We start from the raw sequence: 22,039 nt of genomic DNA on the forward strand, positions 1-22,039 counted from the left end.
TTTTCAATATACATATTTAGATAGTTTGTATACTTACATGATATTTTCCTAAACTAAATGTAAGATAACCCTAATTAAAAAATTACTCTAAAATTAGAATATTCTTAAGTAAAAAATGTCTGAAGATTTTTTTTCTTATTATAAAGAGAAATTTCTTAACTACGATGCAAGGCTATTTCACTAAAAAAGTAGAACTGAGCATTATGCGCGCGCCTCCGTCTGCTCGTCTGTCTCTTGGTGCATTCATATCACTTTTGTGTCCGCTCCATAGCTTTTGAACTGCTTAAAAATGAATAACATGTATTACTTTTAAAGGTACTTTTTTAATACGAGTCGATTTTTGTTCCATTTATCGAATTGATGGCAGGATTTGAGTTTACCGTAAGCGAAATGAACGTTTTACCGACTGCTGTGTACTAGAACCAGATCGTATTTGTCGTAGGGGTTCTGCCTTTGTGTGGGCAGACATTGCACTTGGCTTTCACTCGGCTTTCACACCTATCCCATCGTTAACGAAGTGAGTTTTAATGACCAACATTACCGAGGTTAAGTTCATGCAAGGCATATTATCCCACTGTTCAAATAATGCCAATATCGCTTTTTAATAACCACAACCATACAGTTAGGAACACAGTTGATTTCCTCCGGGCAAATAACATAGCATTAATAAATGGCTGGTCTGCTAAAAGCCCTAATCTAAATTCCATTGAACAACGTTGGAATAAGTTGGACAAGCGTAAAAATGTCCTTTTATTCAGTCTAAAACCACGATTATCTTTATTCAACCGATTTAGCAGTCCGGACGTTATGTTGTTATCAGTCAAACTCACAGTTACTGTCCACCAGGTTGACAATGTCGTTCTTGTAGCCATTATTTGATAAGATGTCTTTGTAAATCTACTTCAGTTGTTAACACGCGAATTCCCGTATGCATTCACAGCAAAGCATATCAGCATTTTAACGGCATTTAAACAATACTGCATAATCACATGAGTATGTTACATAATTTGGCTTCTAATGCCTCCAATGGTGACACTTATTTTATCTTATTTCATTTCTTTAAGCAGCTACTTCTAACTACCACTTACAAATGTTCCACTCTGTTTGTATTCATTTTTTATTTCTTTTATACATTGTACGAATGACAAAAATCACGAACATAGAAAAAATGTTAGGGTAAATAATTCATTACTATCAACTGAGATATGCACATGCCACCATTTTGTCCGTGCAAAGTTCTGAAATACCCAATAGCCGCTCAAACCAACTGTCTATCATATTTCTCTGTTTATCAGATAAATGTTTAACACTTATTCCCAATAAGCAAGTAGAAATATTAATTTTAAGCATTCATCTCGACTCGACGGTGTCTCACATTATTTTCCCTGGTATGACTCACTTTTTGATGGGTCTAGATTTAGTAAATAATGTGTCCATCTGATTTACTTTGTCTAGTGTTCCTAGAATGTGTACAATAATAATATCTAATGAAAGCAGCAAAAGTACGCAATATACTTTAGTTTTACGACATTAAACTTACCATTCTTTTCTAGTGATTCATTATGTATATATTAAAACTTTTTTTATTTTCTCTCCGATACCTTTCAGTAAATCACTTAAAGGGAACTGGTCTGTAATGAAAGTCCGTATTACAAATGAATAATAACGTAAATATTATTAAGTATTAGACGTAACATTCTAGCAATATGGAAATTTTCATATATAGTCAAAGAAGGCCGGAAACGTGCATTATTCTACAACAATGCACTCGCCGTTCTCATTACCACCCCGTGTATTTTCACATTGAGGGCGCCAATTTGTTTAATAAATCTGATAAATAAAAACATTTTTTGTTGAGAAAACTATCTTAAATGAATGAAAATGGTCTAACTAAAAAACTAAATCCGAACACCAATATCTTTTATTCAGTCGTTAACGATGTACAGACGTTTAAAGTGTTGTTTACGTAACGTCACAATGGAGCTCCAAACAGCACGTGCAAAACAATCAAATCAAGCACTCTATTTTAATGTCGCAAACGAGTTAAGTTTTACATTTATTTGACTTTTGATGATTTGTATTTCGCTTGAAAAATTTTAGAGTGAAATGAAAGAAACAAACACAGTTTTATCGACGTTTTCAAAATTCGTTTTCTCAAAACACGTACACCTAGATGAAGATGTAGATTTAATGACATTTTTTTCCAACCCACTGGAACAGCCTTGAAAAGAACGTTTCTGGCGAAAACAAATTTAACCAACAAACATAAAGTCCAACTTTTAATAATAATAATATTTTTTCCTTGACGTGTTAGAATGGAAATATATATTAATTATAATTCTTCGTGCATTTGAACTCAAACCGTGTATTATTCTACAACAATGCACTCAGAATTTATTCATTTCCTAAACAACTCATGATAGAATTACAAATGCAAGATGTTTGGCAAGTGTGACATGCATGATGCGATGAATTAAATAACATAACATAACATAACATATAGTTTATTAGCATAATATGTGTTTACATACATACATAGCCATTTACAATGCAAGAAGTGCAGACATGAAATTTTTAACAGAAGAACATGATCAAACAATTCAAAAAGGATAAGTATATTGATAACATGTACATTCAGTCAATTTTCAAAAAAAACAATACAAATTTTCAACTGTGACTAGATCAGTAAATAAAAAATAACTATAAAAATTGCGTTTCTTTGATCATTATATAGTATGATAGTATAAAATACTAAAGAAATCGCCAGTGTATTTAAACATTGTTAATTGGTATTTCGTAGTTGAAAGGCAGAATATATGAATTTAGCAACGTTGGTAATACTTTTTGAGGATTCGCATGATAGAAGGGTTATGAACTTTTGGATTGATGGCCATCTACAATAATATGGTTTAAAATATTTTGGTTCTTAGTTCACTATATTTCGGGCATACTAATAAAAAATGATACTCATTTTCAATCATGCGCATATTACATTCTTGGCAAATTCGAAGTCGTCGATCGACATTTTGTATCTTCCAGTTTCGATAGCTAGTTGATGAGAAGACAATCTAAATTTAGATAATGCTATTTGATATTTTCTTTCATTTATACATTCTAGATATTTTTCAAAATTAAAAGTATGTTTAAATAGACAGTATGAAGATAATCTGTTAGAGTTGTTGATATTAGTGTACCAAGATTGTTTATAAATATCAAGGATTCTCTGTTTGATGAAATAATAAGGGATGACTATATTAGTTTGATTAATCCATATATCAGCTAATCCTACTTCCTCTAGAATATGTTTTATCTGATAAGCCCAATTCATGTTGTTATATGTAATATTTTGATTTGCATCATTTGACAACATAAAATAAACCTTTCTTATTAATACATTGGTAGATGTCAATATTTTAATCCAGTATTTAATCATCAATAGTTTTCTATATATTTTCATAGGTACTCTTCCAACCTCACCATATAGCCCTTCTAGATTTGTAGATTTTTTTACACCAAGCACCTTACGTAAAAATTTACAATGTATCAACTCAATAGCTTTTGATTCGTGATTTCCCATATTGGTGCATTATAATTTAGGACTGATCCAACTAGGTTATCGAACAGATTACATTTATCTTTATTGGTTAATTCTATTTGGTTGAAAATAATGAACAAGTTGTGTAAAGCATATGATGCTACTGTGCTATCCTGCTTTGCGTTCTGTACCAAGAGCCATTTTTAAAATAGGTGTGTTCCTAAGTATTTGAAGGATTTAACAACCTCTAATTGCTGTTCACATAAAATAAAATTATGTTGTGTATGGCGGGCCCCTTTCGAAAATCATTATTTTTGTTTTGTCGGTGTTTATTTTTAGGCCCCAAGTATCACAATAAGCTTCTAGTTGTTTAGTAAATCTTGAAGTGCATTTTGAGTTTTTGCAAAAAAGTACCGAATCATCGCAAATAGTAAAATGAACAGTTTTAGCTCGTCTAGAGTAAATATTCCTTCAATGTCTGTGTTTAAATTTTCGACGATATCATTATAAAGTATAAAAAACATTAGACTAGAACTTGGTCTCCTTGTTTGACCCCAATATGAGATTCGAAGAAGTCTGAGTATTGGTTTTATATCGAATACATTGTTTAACTACACTATACATAGATTGCATAGCTTTAACAATTTTTGAACTGACATTTTCAGAATAAGTTTATGCCATAGAAACGTTCTATCTATTTTGTCGAAACATTTTTCATAATCTACAAAAGCTGTGTAAAGTTTTTGCCACAACTGAATGATTTGCGATGACTGAGTGTAATAAAAAAGATACAATCCGTAGTTGTTCTACCCTTTTGGAAGCCAAATTGATGATCATTTAATTTTTCATTTAATTGCGACCATTTTGTGACTCTATTTAATAATACTTGCGAATATATTTTACCTAGTATGTTTATAAGACATATACCCCTATATTTGTTTGGATCATCTATGTTCCCTCCTTTAAAAATTGGTACAATAATTCCTTGCCCCCATATTTCTGGGTACTCCCCTTTATTAAATAGTCTGTTAAAAAGTGAGTGTAATACTAATGCAATCTTATTATATGAACATTTATAAATTTCAGCGCAAATTTCATCTATTCCACTACTTTTATTATTATTTTGTGAGAAAACAGCAAACTTTATTTCATCATAGCTATTTTTCTCCATCCAAATAATCGTCATATATTTGATCAATTTCAACATTTACCTGGTGTATTTTCCGGTACTTCACCGTATAAATTTTGGAAATGATCAAACAAATCATCTATATTTAGATTTTCGGACTCATAGGTTTTTTCTTGTATTGCCGTTTAATATTTTTCCAGAATTGCCTAGGTTTTTCTTTGGCCATTCTTTGTAACTCTATTTTTTCTTGCTTTTTATTTGCATTTTTTTGCTTTTTTTAATCTTGTTATAGTTACTTTTAGCACTTAAGAATATATGTTTATTTTCTAGAGTTTTGTTTCGGAGAAACTTATTTCTTTCAATTTTATATTGTTTACGTGCATTAAAACATTCGTGATTAAACCATTTTTGTTTATTACAATTTGGTTTTGTTTTATTGTGTAACGTTTTCGTTTTGCCAAACACAATCAAAAGAGTGCTTACGTATTATATCAACAAACTCTTTGACAACATTATCTATATTAGTTTCTTCATTTTCAATTGACGATATGACATTTGTAGATGTGTTCATCTAGCCTATTTAAGAAATCATCCACATTGTAGGAGATCCCATTTTATATATTGCTTATTTGAATTATCATCATACGAGGATGTTCATTTGAAATTTGTTTAGACATTAAAGTACATTGTAAACCAGAGTGGTCAAAATTCGTTCGGTTCAGCTATTTTAAAATATGATATGATGCTTAAAGTCTTGTTATCGAGCCAAAAGGTAATCAACAGTGCTAGAGCCATTTAATGAATGGAACGTATACTCTCCATGCTTATCGAAGTGCAACCGGCCATTACCTATGACCAAAGATGTATTTTTACATAAATCAATAAGACGTCGCCCCCTTGGCGTCAATGACGTGGTCACAAATTACGAGTTGGAATGTCAAAAACATTATCAAAAGTATCAAAATTTTCAAAATTTAGATATCTATCAAAATTAACAAATCGCTACATGTCGAAGTTCTAGAATTTAGGTCACCTAAAACTAATATTTTACCTCTATGTTTAAATCGTTCTATATCAATCAATTTCTTCATAAAAAATCAAAATTATCTTGGTCAATAACATTTGAACTTGAAGGTACAATATATGTGTTACAAATCAGTACGTCTTCGTCAAAATCAAACAAAGTTTTACATAATTTTTTATCCACATAATACCATTTTTTGATGTGGTGAAACACAGATATTTTATCTTTAAAGCTATGTTTTTAAAGTACAATGAAAGTCCACCACTGTATCTCCCTTTGGTAATGTTACGTGTTTTATTTCCATGCAAGTGGACACCTTATTATACCCTTGATATCAAGATTAAAATGCACATTTTTATTAAGCCATGTTTCTTGTAGCAAAATGATTTCATATTGATTAAGGATTTCTAAAAGTCTGGATCACTTATTTTTCTAACGAGACCGTTGACATTCCATGATAAAATTTGAAATGTTCTTGACTGTCTTAGTTTTTCACAGGCATCATAAAGGCTGGCGGGTCGATAACCTTGTTGTTCATGTAGACTTTGGTCAGTTTTCCGTTTACTGTAAAGCTTTCGTCCCTGTTTTGACGTACCGATTTGCCGGCCTGTTCGTATCCATTTCGATAAGGTCACCAAACATCTTTCTGGCATCACGAGTAACTTGGGGGCGCTGTACCCCCACTCCTTGTCGGGCAGTCTTAAGTTTCTCCTTGACGTCCTTGTCGAACGATTTTTGCGGAATTGTTTCACGTTTCGTCGGGATTTCCGAATTGGCAACGATGGGTCGCGGTTTCTTGGCTCGATCGCCGCCCAGGCGGTGGTACCTTTGTAAATTAATGGATGTACTGTCAATACTAAGTTTTGTCGGAGATCAGTTCCTTGACAAGAGCGCGGCAATCCTCTACTGGAGCACCGTTGTTTACAAGTGGAGATGGCGTTTTCCGCGATTCCATAGAATATAAGATTGTCATTCATTGACCGTGTTTGAAGACTAACTGCAAATTTTCAAGTTCGAAATTCTGTTTTTCAATATCAGCATTCCATTTCTTAATTTTGGTCTGTTCATCTTTTTAAAAAGATTATGTCGCGCATGTGTTGTTTCGACATCCTGATGCAAAAATTTGCACGCATGTTTTCCAATATCATTTACTTGTTTAGTTGAGTCCAGAGAGTTTGATTTCTACATCTGACACTTTGATTGTAAGCTGATTGAGAGTAGATTCAACTTTTTGCGAAGATATTTTTAACGCTTTGACCTCTTCTATCAGATCGATGGCCCATGCCGGGGGTTGTGTAGCAGTCGGTGAACCATACATTAATTGTTGTGCAAGTCCTTGCTGTGCCAAGTTCAACAACTGGTTAGGGCTTGTAGAGGAAAATACAAATACTTATAAAACGGATAATCAAAAGTTCTGAAAGAAAATATAATTTATCATCCTATATTCATTCTAAATCACTTTAAAGTCCATCAACATACTTTTCCAAGCAATTTAATTCTAAAGAATATTTAAATGATACATTTGTATCGATGTTGCTTATGGAAAATTTTAGACGTATTCACTTTTAAATGACCCTTCTCTATAATAATAGTTTGTAATGACGTTGACCTTCATTTTCCGTTCTCTAATGAAACATCTCGTCATGTGGTAGCTTTGTAATGTTTTCGATTTATTTATTTACAAACAAATTGATTATATGATAAATTTTTAATTCTTAAGCCTTACTTCCAGATTGGGTGTTAGGGATTGCAGAATTACTATTAAATAAAAGTGATAATGTGGTGCAATGCATTCGATTTGTTCAAGGTAAGTGAGGAGCATAAAACTGTATTATAATTATAAAGTTTCTTTGTACCATTATTGTTATATTTAAAACCGAATTATCGTGTTTTTAAAAGTTATAACACGTGAGACAAATAGGTGGAATTTTGGCATTTGTTTTCCAATTAGCCCTTTACAGCACGTGCCAAATTAAATATGCGAATATAACATATCTTTCTCTTATAATATCTTAGTATTCGTAATCCAAGGGTCGATGTTTAGATTCTCAGGAGAGATGAAAATAAATCTCAAACTATGCAACTGGTTATTTGTCTCACGATCCACAGTTAATTCATCTAACTTGACAAGTTTTCGGACACTTAAGGTTAAATTGACCGATCGCTGAGATGTTACAAACATCTTTAAAATCGGTGTAAAAAGTTATTCCTTTGAAGCATTAAAATCAGAAAAAATGAATGAAAATTGCATACTCGGTTTGATTTAGCCTGTACATGAGGGATAATGAAAAAGTGCAACATATCTCCCTTGAGCGGTACTTAAAAGTGCTAGATCCAATAAACCCGAAGGACCAGAAAAAACATAACACTGATGTGAAGTACGGGGCAACATATTTACGGCTGCCACGCGGAACTTTACACATTATCTCATTATAATACAATTTAAATGTAATTTATAGCGTTTATTGTTACCCCCACTTAACTAGAGGTCCGTTACGACCACAAAATGTCCTTAGCGCCGATTTAAGCGGTATTCAATCCTAACCGCTAAATGTTAATGTATTTGTATTCAAATCTGGTTTTACGCCATATCAAAGGCAGAACATATTATTTATTGATTAAGGTACAATTAGAAATAAAGTATTATATGGTAGAACATCTCTTTTTTGTCCCCTACCGGTTCAACCGGAGGGGAGTTTGGGTTTACATTTTTATTTAACTTAAATTTCGGATAGATGGCAGTATGGAGAAACATTCTAATATTGACTATGAGGAGTAAATTGTGTTTATTGAGACGTGCCCTACTCGCCAAGCGTCGGCGACCACGTCATAATTTCTGATTCAAGTTTTTACATTTTTTTACTACAGATTATTTGAATTTATTGTTCTTATCATCAACCACATCATATGTGATAGGTTTACAACATTATCAGACCTACCCTTTGAACTTAGAATTTTTGTGAAAAAAGATGATTATTTTTTATAATTTCTTTTTTTCTTAATTTATCTACTTAAACTAAATAAATATAAATGTGTCTTACTATCACTCAAACCATTTGTAAGAAGGTTTAGTATTCTAGCTTCTAGTATTCTAGTATTTCCAGACTTTAACTTAGATTATTTTCCAGAAACTATATTTTTAACTCAAATTTCTTCATTTCTGATAGCATTTACTTCAAACTCCCGCATCATAATAATATGACAAGGGTTATAAATCTAGCGTCCATATTTCCAGAATTGTCTCCTCCTTTAAAGTAAGTTATTTCTTATTCATTCATTAACTTTCTTATTTCTCAAGGGATTTACTTAAAATTTCAAATAGACATTCATTATCAACACTATATCATATGTGATTAGATTTATCGGTCATGGGTTTCCATGATTATTTTCATTTTGAACAAAATCTTTATTTGCTTTTTTTTCTTCTTTGTTACCATAAATGGTATATTTAAAAAAAAAAATTTTCTCACTTGTTTTTCTTTTTAACTATAAATGGCATCTTCTGTATACTTAAGATAATTGTTCTTTGATACACTCACATCATGTTTGACAATGTTCATGAGTCTAGTATCTTTAAATTCAAGAGTTTTCTTCGTTTAGTTTCAACATTTTGCTTTTAAAAATGTTGTTTTCTGGTAACAACCAGAGATGTTTAAATATTTACTCTCAGAGTGTCTTTCAGTCCGTCTGTCTCTCTGTCCGTTACTTTAAACTGTTTCCTCAGGTAACTTTTAAAGAACTTTTCCAACAAATTTACTTAAAAAAGGGAAAACTTAAAACATTAGTTTTACATATTCATTCTGAGAAAATTGGATTTTTTTATTGTCTGTTGTAAGAGGGCTATCCGGAAAGTTCGTAGAAGAGGCTATAAAATTAATATAAGCAGTTATTTCAATATAAGTATTTAAATGCTACATATGTTTTGAATAAAAGAAATATTCGCAAAGCGCCGATCACCATAGCAGCATGATCAACGAATCACGGAGCACTTTGATTTCATAACGATGGCTACTTGAATAATAAGTTGCTAAAAGGTGTAATTGTAACGCAAACTCTCGATTTAATATTGTGACATCAAAGGATACTAGTGAAAATTATGACGTCATACGTAAATAAACAGCTTGTTAACGATGGTTGTTGGCAATAAAGGTGCGTAAATTATTTGTTGCAAAAATGACGTCAAATTCAATGACGGAGCAACGTAATGTTATTTAACTTCATAGCAACTCATATATGGTACCAACTGAGATTTTAGTTGTTGTTTTTTTCAGCCACAAATTGTTCAAGGCAACTTGTGTGTTTTTTAAATGTCAAACAAGATTAAAAAGCGGTCATGACATCATTAGGTATAAGAGCGCTTCTGACGCTCAAAAGTAGCATGGCCGATGTATCGTAGATTGCGTTATAAACATAATTTCAAACATTTCTATGTTAAAGACAAAATAAGACTCAAAATATTTAAGTTTATTTATCACATTAACCGCGGCGCAGGAGTGTAATAAAGCCATTTAATAAAAACGATATTACACTTAGTCTAGTGTAATAACACTTTGACGTGACGTCATTTTTATTTTATATATGTGATAAAAAGAATATTATGTTCGTTTAGATTCAATACTAAATGTATTGAACTCGTTGAATAAATAGAGGATATTTGTTTAGTTCAGTGTAAGATCGGAATATATTTCACCGAGTGAGCACCAAAAGGTATATTTCACGAGTGGCGCAGCCACGAGTGAAATATGAACTTTTGGTGTTCACAAGGTGAAATATATTTCAATCTTACAATAAACTAAACAAATTTTCTTTTTATTATATGCAAAGAAACGTTTTAAAAAGACATTTAACCTTATACTGAATGAAAAGCGCGCCAAATAATAATACAATGTGACGTCATTTACGACGTCACGTCATTAAGTTGGTACCCAGTACTGTGCACGCTGGTATTTCAATGAAACAACGTAAGGGGCTTAAATTCAAAACAGTGAAATTATCAAAGTGATAATTTCACTGTTTCAAACAGTGAAATTACCAGTTTTATATCACTGATATATTTCTGTAAACCACCGAAAAGCATGTAATAAAACAATATTATGCTCGTAAGAGGATTTTATTCAACTCGTTCTATAAATTTAGTATTAAACAACACTCATTCCTTTATTTATGTCATTCATTCATTCATTCAATAGCATATTACTGGGGTCCTAACCGGTAGGGAACTTATGGGTTGCTTGCCATACTGTGATAATTGCTTGTACATGTAATTCACGATTGCTCTAGTTTTCGAACGGTGATACAAGTATTTTATAAAATTGCATTTTAGGAAAGCTACACAATTTGTAAAATAAAGCATAATCCTATCACTCACATATGTTTAGGGTCAGACTTTAAACTTACAACAAAGCATGTATAAAGTTTATCCTTTAAAATAATAATTATTTCGCCATTTTCCTAATTTTCTATGCGCACATCAAATATTTCACATAAAAAAACTCTTTTTGTCTTTCTTTCAGAAATGGGCACCGGCTCAGAAACAAGTGGTAAGTTAGTTTTTTTTTATCTTATACGAGTATATATAATTGTTAATATAATTCACACGCCAAGAGCAATTATCCCGAAATTATTCAATTCATACCTGATTCTTTATTGTTTTTTAAATTTCTGTTTGTCCGCTGAAACAGTCCTACTGTTACATGTAATGATTGTATGTTTTATCTCCTTGTCATCATTTGCGGTATAACAAATTAGTCAAGAAAACTCGTTGGTCGTCAAAAAGGGGAAATACTTGATAAAAAAATATAAGCCCATTTATATTTCACGTGTAACGAGTTATCCACAGACAGAAAATTTTCGTTGCCTCAATAACCTTTCGTAAAAATTGATTAAAATTTGGATGAAGCAATTGAATAGAAAGACAGATACTGGACCTAGCATTATCAAAACTTTATATATGATTAACAAGTACATAGACACATTTTCATATTGTATAATTTCAGGAGCTCGTTCTTCGTCACCAGTTGATGGTAACAGTTACTGTTTTTTTTTTTTAACAAAATTCGTTCAAAAGAAACTTACAATGTCAGTTTTTGTTACAAGGTTATAGTTTATAAACGCGCTGGCGCTAATGATATATCAGAAAATAGTTGTCCGTTAAAAAACATTGAATTCTCGCAATCTTCATAATTCTGTGATGGGAAGCTGACTTTGTTTGTTCTCTAGCTTCATTCATTATGTTTTCACTGTACGTGTCTATTCACATTAAGTTTCTTAAACTACCTAAAATATGGTAGTATTCGTACTTCTTATGTTAGGTGCAAGGAGAGCGTCACAGATTCTCTCCATGCAATGTATTCCATTAAGTTGTTTGTTTTGATACTGTTGTTATACATTCAAACAGCTTTTTTTATTTTGCTGAAAATCAGAATATGAGTCATCGATAAATAAGCGCGAAACGTTTGATAAGAAGATAAAAATCGGTAATTTTAAAGCGTACAATAAATCTTGTTGAAGGTTTCTTCATTTTAACAAAAAATGACAAAGAATATTCACAACACGACATAGAGTTTTTAAAACTCAGACACGTTAAATTTATTATATAAAGTTATATAACGAAAAGTAATTTTCAAGCTCATTTTACAATGATGCTGATTATGCAAGTGACAATGCAGGGCGTTGCCTTATATTAATTGTCACAGTGCACAATTGCTTGATTTTTGAAAATATTGAATCATTTATTTGTAAATGTATGTTATTTACGAGGACCCACGGATAAAAATCTATATCACTCTATTGTTCAGGATATAGAGCTCTTTATGTTATATGGTAACTAATGAATGTATTATGATTTGTATCTCTCAAGTAGTAATTGCCTGTGTGAACAAAATCGCTCATGTGTTACTTTTTCTAAAACTAATCTGTGAAGTTTAAAGCTAACCATACCTTAACACTACTAATTCACTTTTCGATGGCTTGAAAAACATGTATGGGGTAGGGGCTGCCTTGTAGCAAGTAGCGAATTTTCAGGCATCTGATGTGTATATAAAAAAGTTTCATCAATTACATGTAGAGTATCAAAACATAGTTTTAGTAAGGAAAAGGTTGATAAGGAAAGGCAACACCACAAAATATCCTTCACACACAATGTTTTCTCCAAACATATAATTAATATACGCGCTGGCGCTAATAACATATCAGAAAATAGTTGTCCGTTAAAACAAACCCATCGCATTGTCGCAACCTTGATAAATCTGTAGTGGGTAGCTGACTGTTTTTCCCTAAATTCATTAACTATTGATGCAATGTACGTGTAAATTCACATTTTTTTCTAAAACTGGCTTAAATATGTTAGTAATTGTACTTCTTATTTTAGGTTCAAGGTCATCGTCATCAACTCTCTCCTTTCAAGACATGTTATTAATTTGGGTATTTAGATATACTGAATTGTACATTCAAAAAGCTTTTCATTTCTACCGAAAATCTGAATACGTGTTTACAATTAAGGCAAATATTCTGAAGATAAATACCGGTACTTTAAAGGTGTACATCTAATCTTGTTGTATCCTTTTCCGTTGTAACACACAAAGGCAAGGAACATTCACAACACGACATAAAGTTTTTAAAACTCATGTATTGATATTTACCGTTATATAAGGAAAAATCTAGGATAAGTTTGCTATAAACAAATTATACAAATGTACTTTTCCAGTACATTTTTATAACCAGTGATGCAAACTTTGCCCGTGACAGTGCAAGTCGTTTCCTTATAGTTACCTTGCTAACTTGCTTTTTCTTTGCAAAATATTAAATCACGGCATCCGTGCTTGTAAACTATAGAGGCTATTTGTTTCCAAAAATCCAGCCTTGTTGATCAGAGTTGAACAGTTTGTTTACGGACAAAGTATACAATTGTTTTTCTGTGCATGTTAACTACAGTGTAGCATTCCGGGATTGAGATTGCCATTTTAATATTTCAAACATATATTTCAACAAATTACGTTTTGTTTTATGACAAAACATTAACTGGTTTTCTGAGAGTAGCAATACCAAGTGCTCATGATAACATGCGGAATATTCATTGGTCGTGTATACGCCGACAAAACAGAATTTACTTTTTAAGCTTGACATTGTCAAAGTATCATGGTCCGAATCAGCATAATCCAGCAATAAGGATAAGATAAACTCCGCCCATTTTCCTGCCCACTACATCTTCGTAAATAAACGTATATATCCGCTTATTTTTCGGTATTTACTGTTAGCGACTGGTTTTTCTTAAGGAAGCAAGACAAACAAGAACACGCACCGGCGTAGTTTCAGTTAACCATACCTTTAAGGTATATCTAGCTCGAGGGTGACTGTTTACGGCGGTAAACGAGGCTCTGCCGAGTTTCCGCCGTAAACAGTCACCCGAGAGCTAGATATTCCCGTCTGCACCGACAGCCGGTGTTTGATTCTTTTACCTGCATATTACATATTAATAATTTTAGAACAGAAATTACGAAAACTGATATTCTCATTACGCACTTTTTTTCTTATAGTAGCGTATGAACTTACAGCTTCTTTTATAACGGTTAAGTGACGTCATCCTAAGAACGCAATTCATTCATAAAAGGCGCGCAGCAATGACGTCATTTAAAGCACGCGACTTGTCTTACATGGGGGTGTAAGACAGGGTTTTCTAGCACCGATGTAAACAGTAGATAATCCTGTCTGATATGCAAGAAACTACATTACTTAGAAAAGGAAACAAAACACCTCACCAGGTACATTTGTAACTGTCTCAATCTTACTTTTAAAATATTTTTCAAAGAATTTATTCAACATCCCGTTTTAGAAAAAAATTAGATTTCAACGTCTATTAAAAGACACAAGATAAAAATGCTCTCCGGAAAAAATCCGTATGCCTACGGTAAAAATCAATATGTATTTTATTCCATTTCAATATTTTCACATAATCCTTTTGTACATCGGAAAATATAATTCTCCACAATGATGGTTAATCTTTATAACTTCATCATCAATATTAACAACGCAACAGGCGAAATAAACACCAAGATAATCGCCGTTTAACTCCATCTAAACAATCTTTCGACAAGTTCGAAATTGGCTATCAGCTTTGCTGTAATCAAATTTGGAATTAAAAGACATTTTGAGCTCCACATCCCAAGTGTCTGTGCCTAATAATAGCGTATGACTTGTCAAGAATTTTTTTTAACAATCGTGAGTTGTATGTACCCTTTCGTACATAACGTTTTAGCTCACCAGAGCCGAAGGCTCAGGGTGAGATATAAGTATCAAAGGGGGATGATTCTCCGGCGTCCGTCGTCATGTGTCAACAATCGTCTTTTTCTCTGAAACCGCTCGGCAAATTTACTTCAAATTTGGTCTGTAGCATCCTTGCGACAGTCACACTTGAATTTGCTCATGTTATTTCAATTGGGGTCAACAGAGCTAAACATAAAAACCTTTAAACATCTTCTATAACAGAACTAATTGATGGATAATCACAAAACATTGTCGGTAGCATTCTTGGGTAGTCTTTTATCAAATTTGCTCATATTAATTTGATTGGCCCCTTTAAGAGGTCTCTAGGGCTAAAAATAGAAATACCTTTAGACAGCTTCTTCTACAGAACTAATGGATGGATGACCACCAAACTGTGTCTGTAACATTATTGGGTAGTTTTTGTTATCACGTTTGCTCATATTAATTTGATCGGCCCCTTTTATGGGCCGCTAAAGATAAAAATAGAAATACCTTTAAACATCTGTATCTACAGAACTAATTGATGGATGATCACTTAACTTTGTTTGTAGCATTGTTTGATAGTCTTTTATCAAATTTGCTCATATTAATTTGATTGGCCCCTTTTAGGGGTCTCTAGGGCGGCTAAAAATAGAAATACATTTAGACATCTTCTTCTACATAACCAATGGATGGATGATCACCAAACTTTGTCTGTACCATTCTTGGGTAGTCTTTTATCAAGTTTGCTCATATTAATTTGATTGGCCCCTTTTAGGGGCAGCTAAAGCTAAAAAAGAAATACCTTTTAACATCTATATCTAGAGAACTTATTGATGGATGATCACCAAACTTAGTACGTTGCATTTTTGGGTAGTCTTTAATCAAGTTTGCTCATATTAATTTGATTGGTCCCTTTAAGAGGTCTCTACGGCTAAAAATAGAAAAAATCTTTAGACATCTTCTTCTACAGAAATAATTGATGGATGATCACCAAACTTTGTCTTTATCTTTCTTGGTTAGTCTTTTATCAAGTTTGCTCATATTATTTGATTGACTTCTTTTCGGGGCCGCTAATGCTAAAAATAGAAATATCTTTAACATCTATATCTAGAGAACTAATTGATGAGTGATCTCAAAACTTTGTCTGTAGCATTCTTGGGTATTTTTTTTTATCAAATTTGCTCATATTAATTTGATTGGCCCCTTTTAGGGGTCTCTAGGGCTAAAAATAGAAAACCTTAAAATGTCTTCTTCTATAGAACTAATTGATCGATGATCACCAAACTTTGTCGTAAAATGTCTTCTTCTATAGAACTAATTGATCGATGATCACTAAACTTTGTCTGTAGCATTCTTGGGTAGTCTGATATCAACTTTACTCATGTTAATGTGATTGGCCCCTTTTAGGGGCAGCTAATAAAAGCTAAAAATAGAAATATCTTTAAACATCCATTTCTACAGAACTATTTGATGGATGATCACCAAACTTTGTCTGTAGTATTCTTGGGTAGCATTTTATAATTTTTTATCATATTTATTTGATTTGCCCCTTTTAGGGACCGCTAAAGCTAAAAATAAAAAATTTAAACGTCTTTTTCTACAGAACTAATTGATGATGATCACCAAACTTTGTCTGTAGCATTCGTAGGTAAGGTTTTATCAAGCTTGCTTATATTAATTTGATTGGTCCCTTTTAGGGGCCACTAAAGCCAAAAATATTAAAACCTTTGAACATTTCCTACTGAAACAAGATATGTTTGTAAAACATGTATGCCCCCTATCAGCAGCCAATTAGTCATGTGTTAAGGTTATTATGCATGACTTCTGACCCAGTGATCAAACAATTAATAAGGGTTATCAAGTATCTACTGGTCATGACCTTAACCTTTGATCCCTTGACCCAAAACTCAATAGGGGTCATCTGCTGGTCACGACCAATCATCATACAAAGTTTGAAGTTCCTAGGCCTAAGCGTTTTTAGTTAATTGATCGGAAACCGTTTTAAAATACAAGGTCAATGTGACCTTGATCTTTGACCCCTTGACCCCAAAATCAATAGGTCATCTGCTGGTCATGACCAATCACCATACCATGTTTGAAGTTCCTAGGCCAAAGGGTTCTTAAGTTATTGATTTGAAAGCATTTTAACCTACAAGGTCAATGTGACCTTGCCCTTTGACCCCTTAACCCCAATATCAATAGGGGTCATCTACTGGTCATGACCAATCATCATACCAAGTTTGAAGTTCCTAGGCCTAAGGGTTCTTTAGTTATTGATCGGAAACCGTTTTTACCTAAGAGGTCAATGTGACCTTGACCTTTGACCCCTTGACCCCAAAATCAATAGGGGTCATCTACTGATCATGACCAATCACTATATCAAGTTTGAAGTCCCCAGGCCTAAGGGTTCTTTCGTTATTGATTGGAAACCGTTTTTACCTACAAAGTCAATGTGACCTTGACCTTTGACCCCTTAACCCCAAAATCAATAGGGGTCATCTGCTGGTCATGACCAATCACCATACCAAGTTTGAAGTTCCTAGGCCTAAGGTTCTTTCGTTATTGATCGGAAATCGTTTTTACCTACAAAGTCAATGTGACCTTGACCTTTGACCCCTTGACCCCAAAATCAATAGGGGTCATCTGCTGGTCATGACCAATCACCATACCAAGTTTGAAGTTCCTAGGCCTAAGGGTTCTTTTGTTATTGATCAGAAACCGTTTTTCCCAAGAAGTCAATGTGACCTTGACCTTTGACCCCTTGACCCCAAAATCAATAGGGGTCATCTACTGATCATGACCAATCACCATACCAAGTTTGAAGTTCCTAGGCCTTAAAGTTCTTTAGTTATTGATCGGAAACCGTTTTTGCTTACAAGGTCAATGTGACCTTGACCTTTGACCCCTTGACCCCAAATTCAATAGGGATCATCTACTGATCATGACCAATCACCATATCAAGTTTGAAGTTCCTAGGCCTTAAGGTTCTTTAGTTATTGATTGGAAACCGTTTTTGCTTACAAGGTCAATGTGACCTTGACCTTTGACCCCTTGATCCCAAAATCAATAGGGGTCATCTACTGGTCATGACCAATCACCATACCAAGTTTGAAGTTCCTAGGCCTTAAGGTTCTTTAGTTATTGATCGGAAACCGTTTTTGCTTACAAGGTCAATGTGACCTTGACCTTTGACCCCTTGACCCCAAAATCGATAGGGGTCATGTACTGGTCATGACCAATCACCATACCAAGTTTGAAGTTCCGAGGCCTAAGGGTTCTTTAGTTATCACTCGGAAACCATTTGGTCTACGGACCGACGGACCAACGGACCGACGGACCGACAAGTGCAAAGCAATATACCCCCTTTTCTTCGAAATGGGGGCATAATAATTGATAGATGACCACCAAACTTTGTAGCATTATTAGGTAGTCTTTTATCAAGTTTGCTCATAATAATTTGATTGGCGTCGTTTAAGCTAAAGCGTAAATGCCCCAGGTCATGGCATTTCTTCAAATTATTGTTAAAACATATTTTATGCTCAAATTAAATATCAGAAAATATTAACAAAGGATAATTTCCAACTTTGAAAAGCAGTTGTTTCTTGTGAGCGACTCAGGGCTATCATGGCCCTCTTGTTTATTTTTACTATATTGTATAGATATATTTTCCCAATTTTACCATATATTTTCAATAGTACCATTTAAATGAGTCCAAAGTTAAGAATGTTGATTATCAATTAATGTATACCTTATTTATTTTATCTCTAAAAAAAACATCACTTACAAAACTTAATTAGTAAATGCTCTGTGTAGATTTTTTTATACATAAAATTTAGTTCTCTGCTTTTGATCAGAAAGACAGCAAGTCTAGCCAACAGCTATTGACAGCATGCATGCAAAGCCCTTAGAGCTGTTATTGATTTAGTAAAATGAATAAAAAGGAGTTTGCAGAAGACATTAACCTACGCCAGCATACATACTATGACTTAAAATATCTCAAAATGGAGGTAAACAGAGAGGCCTGGGTACACTGCATACTTATTTCAACATTAAAATGGGATCAATTCACAAGATTTGGATTATACAACGTAATTATCAAAAGTAACATTAGTATAGTTCCGTTAGTCATTACTTAAAAAAATGTGTTGTTTTTTCTATCACCCAATTTAGGCCTTCAAAGAAAGAAGGCACATGCTTATTATGTTGCCAAGTATCGCATAACAAATGAGTACACATACTTTCAATATATACTTCTAATATATACCGTTATAACGTCTAAAACAGATAGGCTACCAATTGTGGTGTGTGTCATTATATATGGTATATACTGTAATACAGTTCATGTTCATGTATGTGACATATATAACAGTTTGATTAGATTTGAAATATGTTTGCATACAGTAAAAGTAACATCTCTTTATATTCAATGGTGGCTGATTTGTTACGCTTTTGTGCTGTCGTCTTGTCGTCCTGTCTATTGGGTAGCAAGCCAAACGGCGCGTTGTCGTGCGGCGCGTTGTCGCAATGTCGCCCTGTCACTTGGCTTATAAGCTAATGATTTAATTTGAACCGAGCGACAATGTTGCATCGCGGCAATACGCCGCAAGTCAACGCGCCGTTTGGGAGTGTTAACTGATCCAGTTACACTCACAACGTCCTGCTGTTCAGCATAAAACGTGTTGTGTACGTTCTATTATTTACACTTCTACATGTCGCAAATTTGAAGTTATACATTTCTAAATACAGTTTGCAATTTATCTATGTTGCATGTTAGCAGCTTATATTTTATCAAATCGAGATAATCAAAATGCTTAATACCAGTGCAGAATGTTTTTTTGTTTTGGTTTGTTTTAGGTTTTACATCACATCGACACAGTATCGGTCATATCTCGACGTTCCAGCTTTACTGATGGAGGAAAACCTCAGGTGCCCTTCCGTGCATTATTCCAGGCATGAACGGGCACCTGAGTAGAACCACCGACGTTCCACAAGCTAGCTGGATAGCTTCTTCACATGAAAGAATCCAAAGTCCCTATCGGGATTCGAACCCGCAGCGGTGAGGGGCAAGTGGTTTGAAGTCAACGACCTTAACCTCGGCCACGGACACCCCCAGTCCAGAATGTAACTATCGGATTGACAATTAGGGTTTTACTTATCTGTTTAGTAAAACCGCAGTATGCATTGTCAAGTTTCAAAGGCTGTTTTTTTAGGCAACGAAAAGCCTCCATAGTAAACCGCAACATGTGTGTCATAACTTCTGCAAATTGATTACACATGAGATAAACCAATTGATAAGAATATATCAATTATGACAGTAACAGAAAAAAAAATTTCAAAACTGTTATCGATCGCTTTAAACTTTGTATAAGATAAACACGTACATTGTTAAGATATACTTATTATAATAGATATATATTGTATCATTTCAGGAGCTCGTTCTTCGTCCCCAGATGGTAACAGTTACTGTTGTTTTAAATCTAAAATTAGTTCAAAAGATACTTGCAATGTCAGTTTTTGTTACAAGATTATAGTTTATATACGCACTGGCGCTAATGATACATCAGACAATAGTTGTCGGTTAACAAAAAACCACTGCATTCTCGCTACCTTCAAAAATCTGTAATGGGTAGCGTTGTCGTGCGGCGCGTTGTCGCCCTGTCACTTTGCTTATAAGCTAATCATTTAATTTGAACCGAGCGACAATGTTACATCGCGATAATACGCCGCACGACAACGCGCCGTTTGGTAGTGTTAGCTGATCCAGTTACGTTCTCAAAGTCCTGATGTTCAGCATAAAACGTGTTGTGTACGTTCTATTATTTACATTTCTACATGACGCAAATTTGAAGTTATACATTTTTAAATACAGTTTACAATTTATCTATGTTGCATGTTAACAGCTTCTATTTTATCAAATCGACATAGTCAAAATGCTTAATACCAGTCCAGAATGTTTTTTTGTTGTTTTTGTTTGTTTGTTTGTTTTGGGTTTTACGTCACACCGACACAGTTTAGGCCATATCGCGACGTTCCAGCTTTACTGATGGAGGAAAACCTCAGGTGAGTTCCGGGCATTACTTCCGGCTTGAACAGGCACACGGGCACCTGAGTAGAACCACCGACGTTCCACAAGCTAGTTGGAGAGCTTCTTCACAAGAAAGAATCCAAAGTCCCTATCGGGATTCGAACCCGCAACAGAGGCAAGTGTTTTGAAGTCAACGACCTTAACCTCGGCCACGGACACCCAAAGACCAGAATGTAACTATCGGATTGACAATGAGATTTTTACTTATCTGTTCTATGCATTGTCAAGTTTCAAAGGCTATTTTTAGGCAACGAAAAGCCTCCATAGTAAACCGCAACATGTGTGTCATAACTTCTGCAAATTGATTACACATGAGATAAACCAATTGATAAGAATATATCAATTATGACAGTAACAGGAAAAACAATTTTCAAAACTGTTATCGATCGCTTAAAGCTTTGTATAAGATAAACACGTACATTGTTAAGATTTACTTATTATAACAAATATATATTGTATCATTTCAGGAGCTCGTTCTTCGACACCAGATGGTAACAGTTACTGTTGTTTTTAATCTAAAATAAGTTCAAAAGAACTTGCAATGTCAGTTTTTGTTACAAGATTATAGTTTATATACGCACTGGCATGTTCGTGAAGTTGGCAGCCTAGCAGCCTAGCAGCCCAGCAGCCTAAAGTTGGCAGCCTAGCAGCCTAGCAGCCTAAAGAAAACTAAGAATAGTACAAACATGAAATCGACGGATATGAATCGAAAGCACATACTAAGACCATTGCACATCTTATTTCAGTATCGCGATCTTTTTTTTTAATTTTGAACTTTGTTTTGTTTTTCATTTTGACGCTTCGAAATTTGTGAAGTTAGCAGCCTAGCAGCCTGGCAGCCTAAAGAAAAGTAAGGAAAATACAAACATGTAAACCGTCGGAAATGAGTCGATAGCACATGTTAAATATTGAACTTTGTTTTTTTTTGTTTTTTTTTGACACATCGAAATTTGTGAAGTTAGCAGCCTAGCAGCCTGGCAGCCTAGCTGCCTAGCAGCCTGGCAGCCTAGCAGCCTTAAGAAA

At 33.8% G+C, this 22,039-nt stretch overlaps 1 protein-coding gene across 1 annotated transcript in view; it reads left to right on the top strand.

Moving 5' to 3' along the window:
- LOC132725481 (uncharacterized) overlaps positions 1-21,530 on the top strand; it is a 47,186-nt gene extending 25,656 nt beyond the window's left edge. The window contains exons 5-8 of the mRNA XM_060710619.1: positions 11,202-11,228; positions 11,685-11,711; positions 20,361-20,384; positions 21,484-21,530. Coding sequence (XP_060566602.1) covers positions 11,202-11,228; positions 11,685-11,711; positions 20,361-20,384; positions 21,484-21,530 — 125 coding nt within the window. The remainder of the gene's footprint in view (positions 1-11,201; positions 11,229-11,684; positions 11,712-20,360; positions 20,385-21,483) is intronic.
- The last annotated feature ends 509 nt before the right edge of the window (positions 21,531-22,039 follow it).

Source organism: Ruditapes philippinarum, unplaced genomic scaffold (assembly GCF_026571515.1).
Source record: "Ruditapes philippinarum isolate M1 unplaced genomic scaffold, ASM2657151v2 ctg1091_1_1_1_1, whole genome shotgun sequence".
Taxonomy (NCBI): domain Eukaryota; kingdom Metazoa; phylum Mollusca; class Bivalvia; order Venerida; family Veneridae; genus Ruditapes; species Ruditapes philippinarum.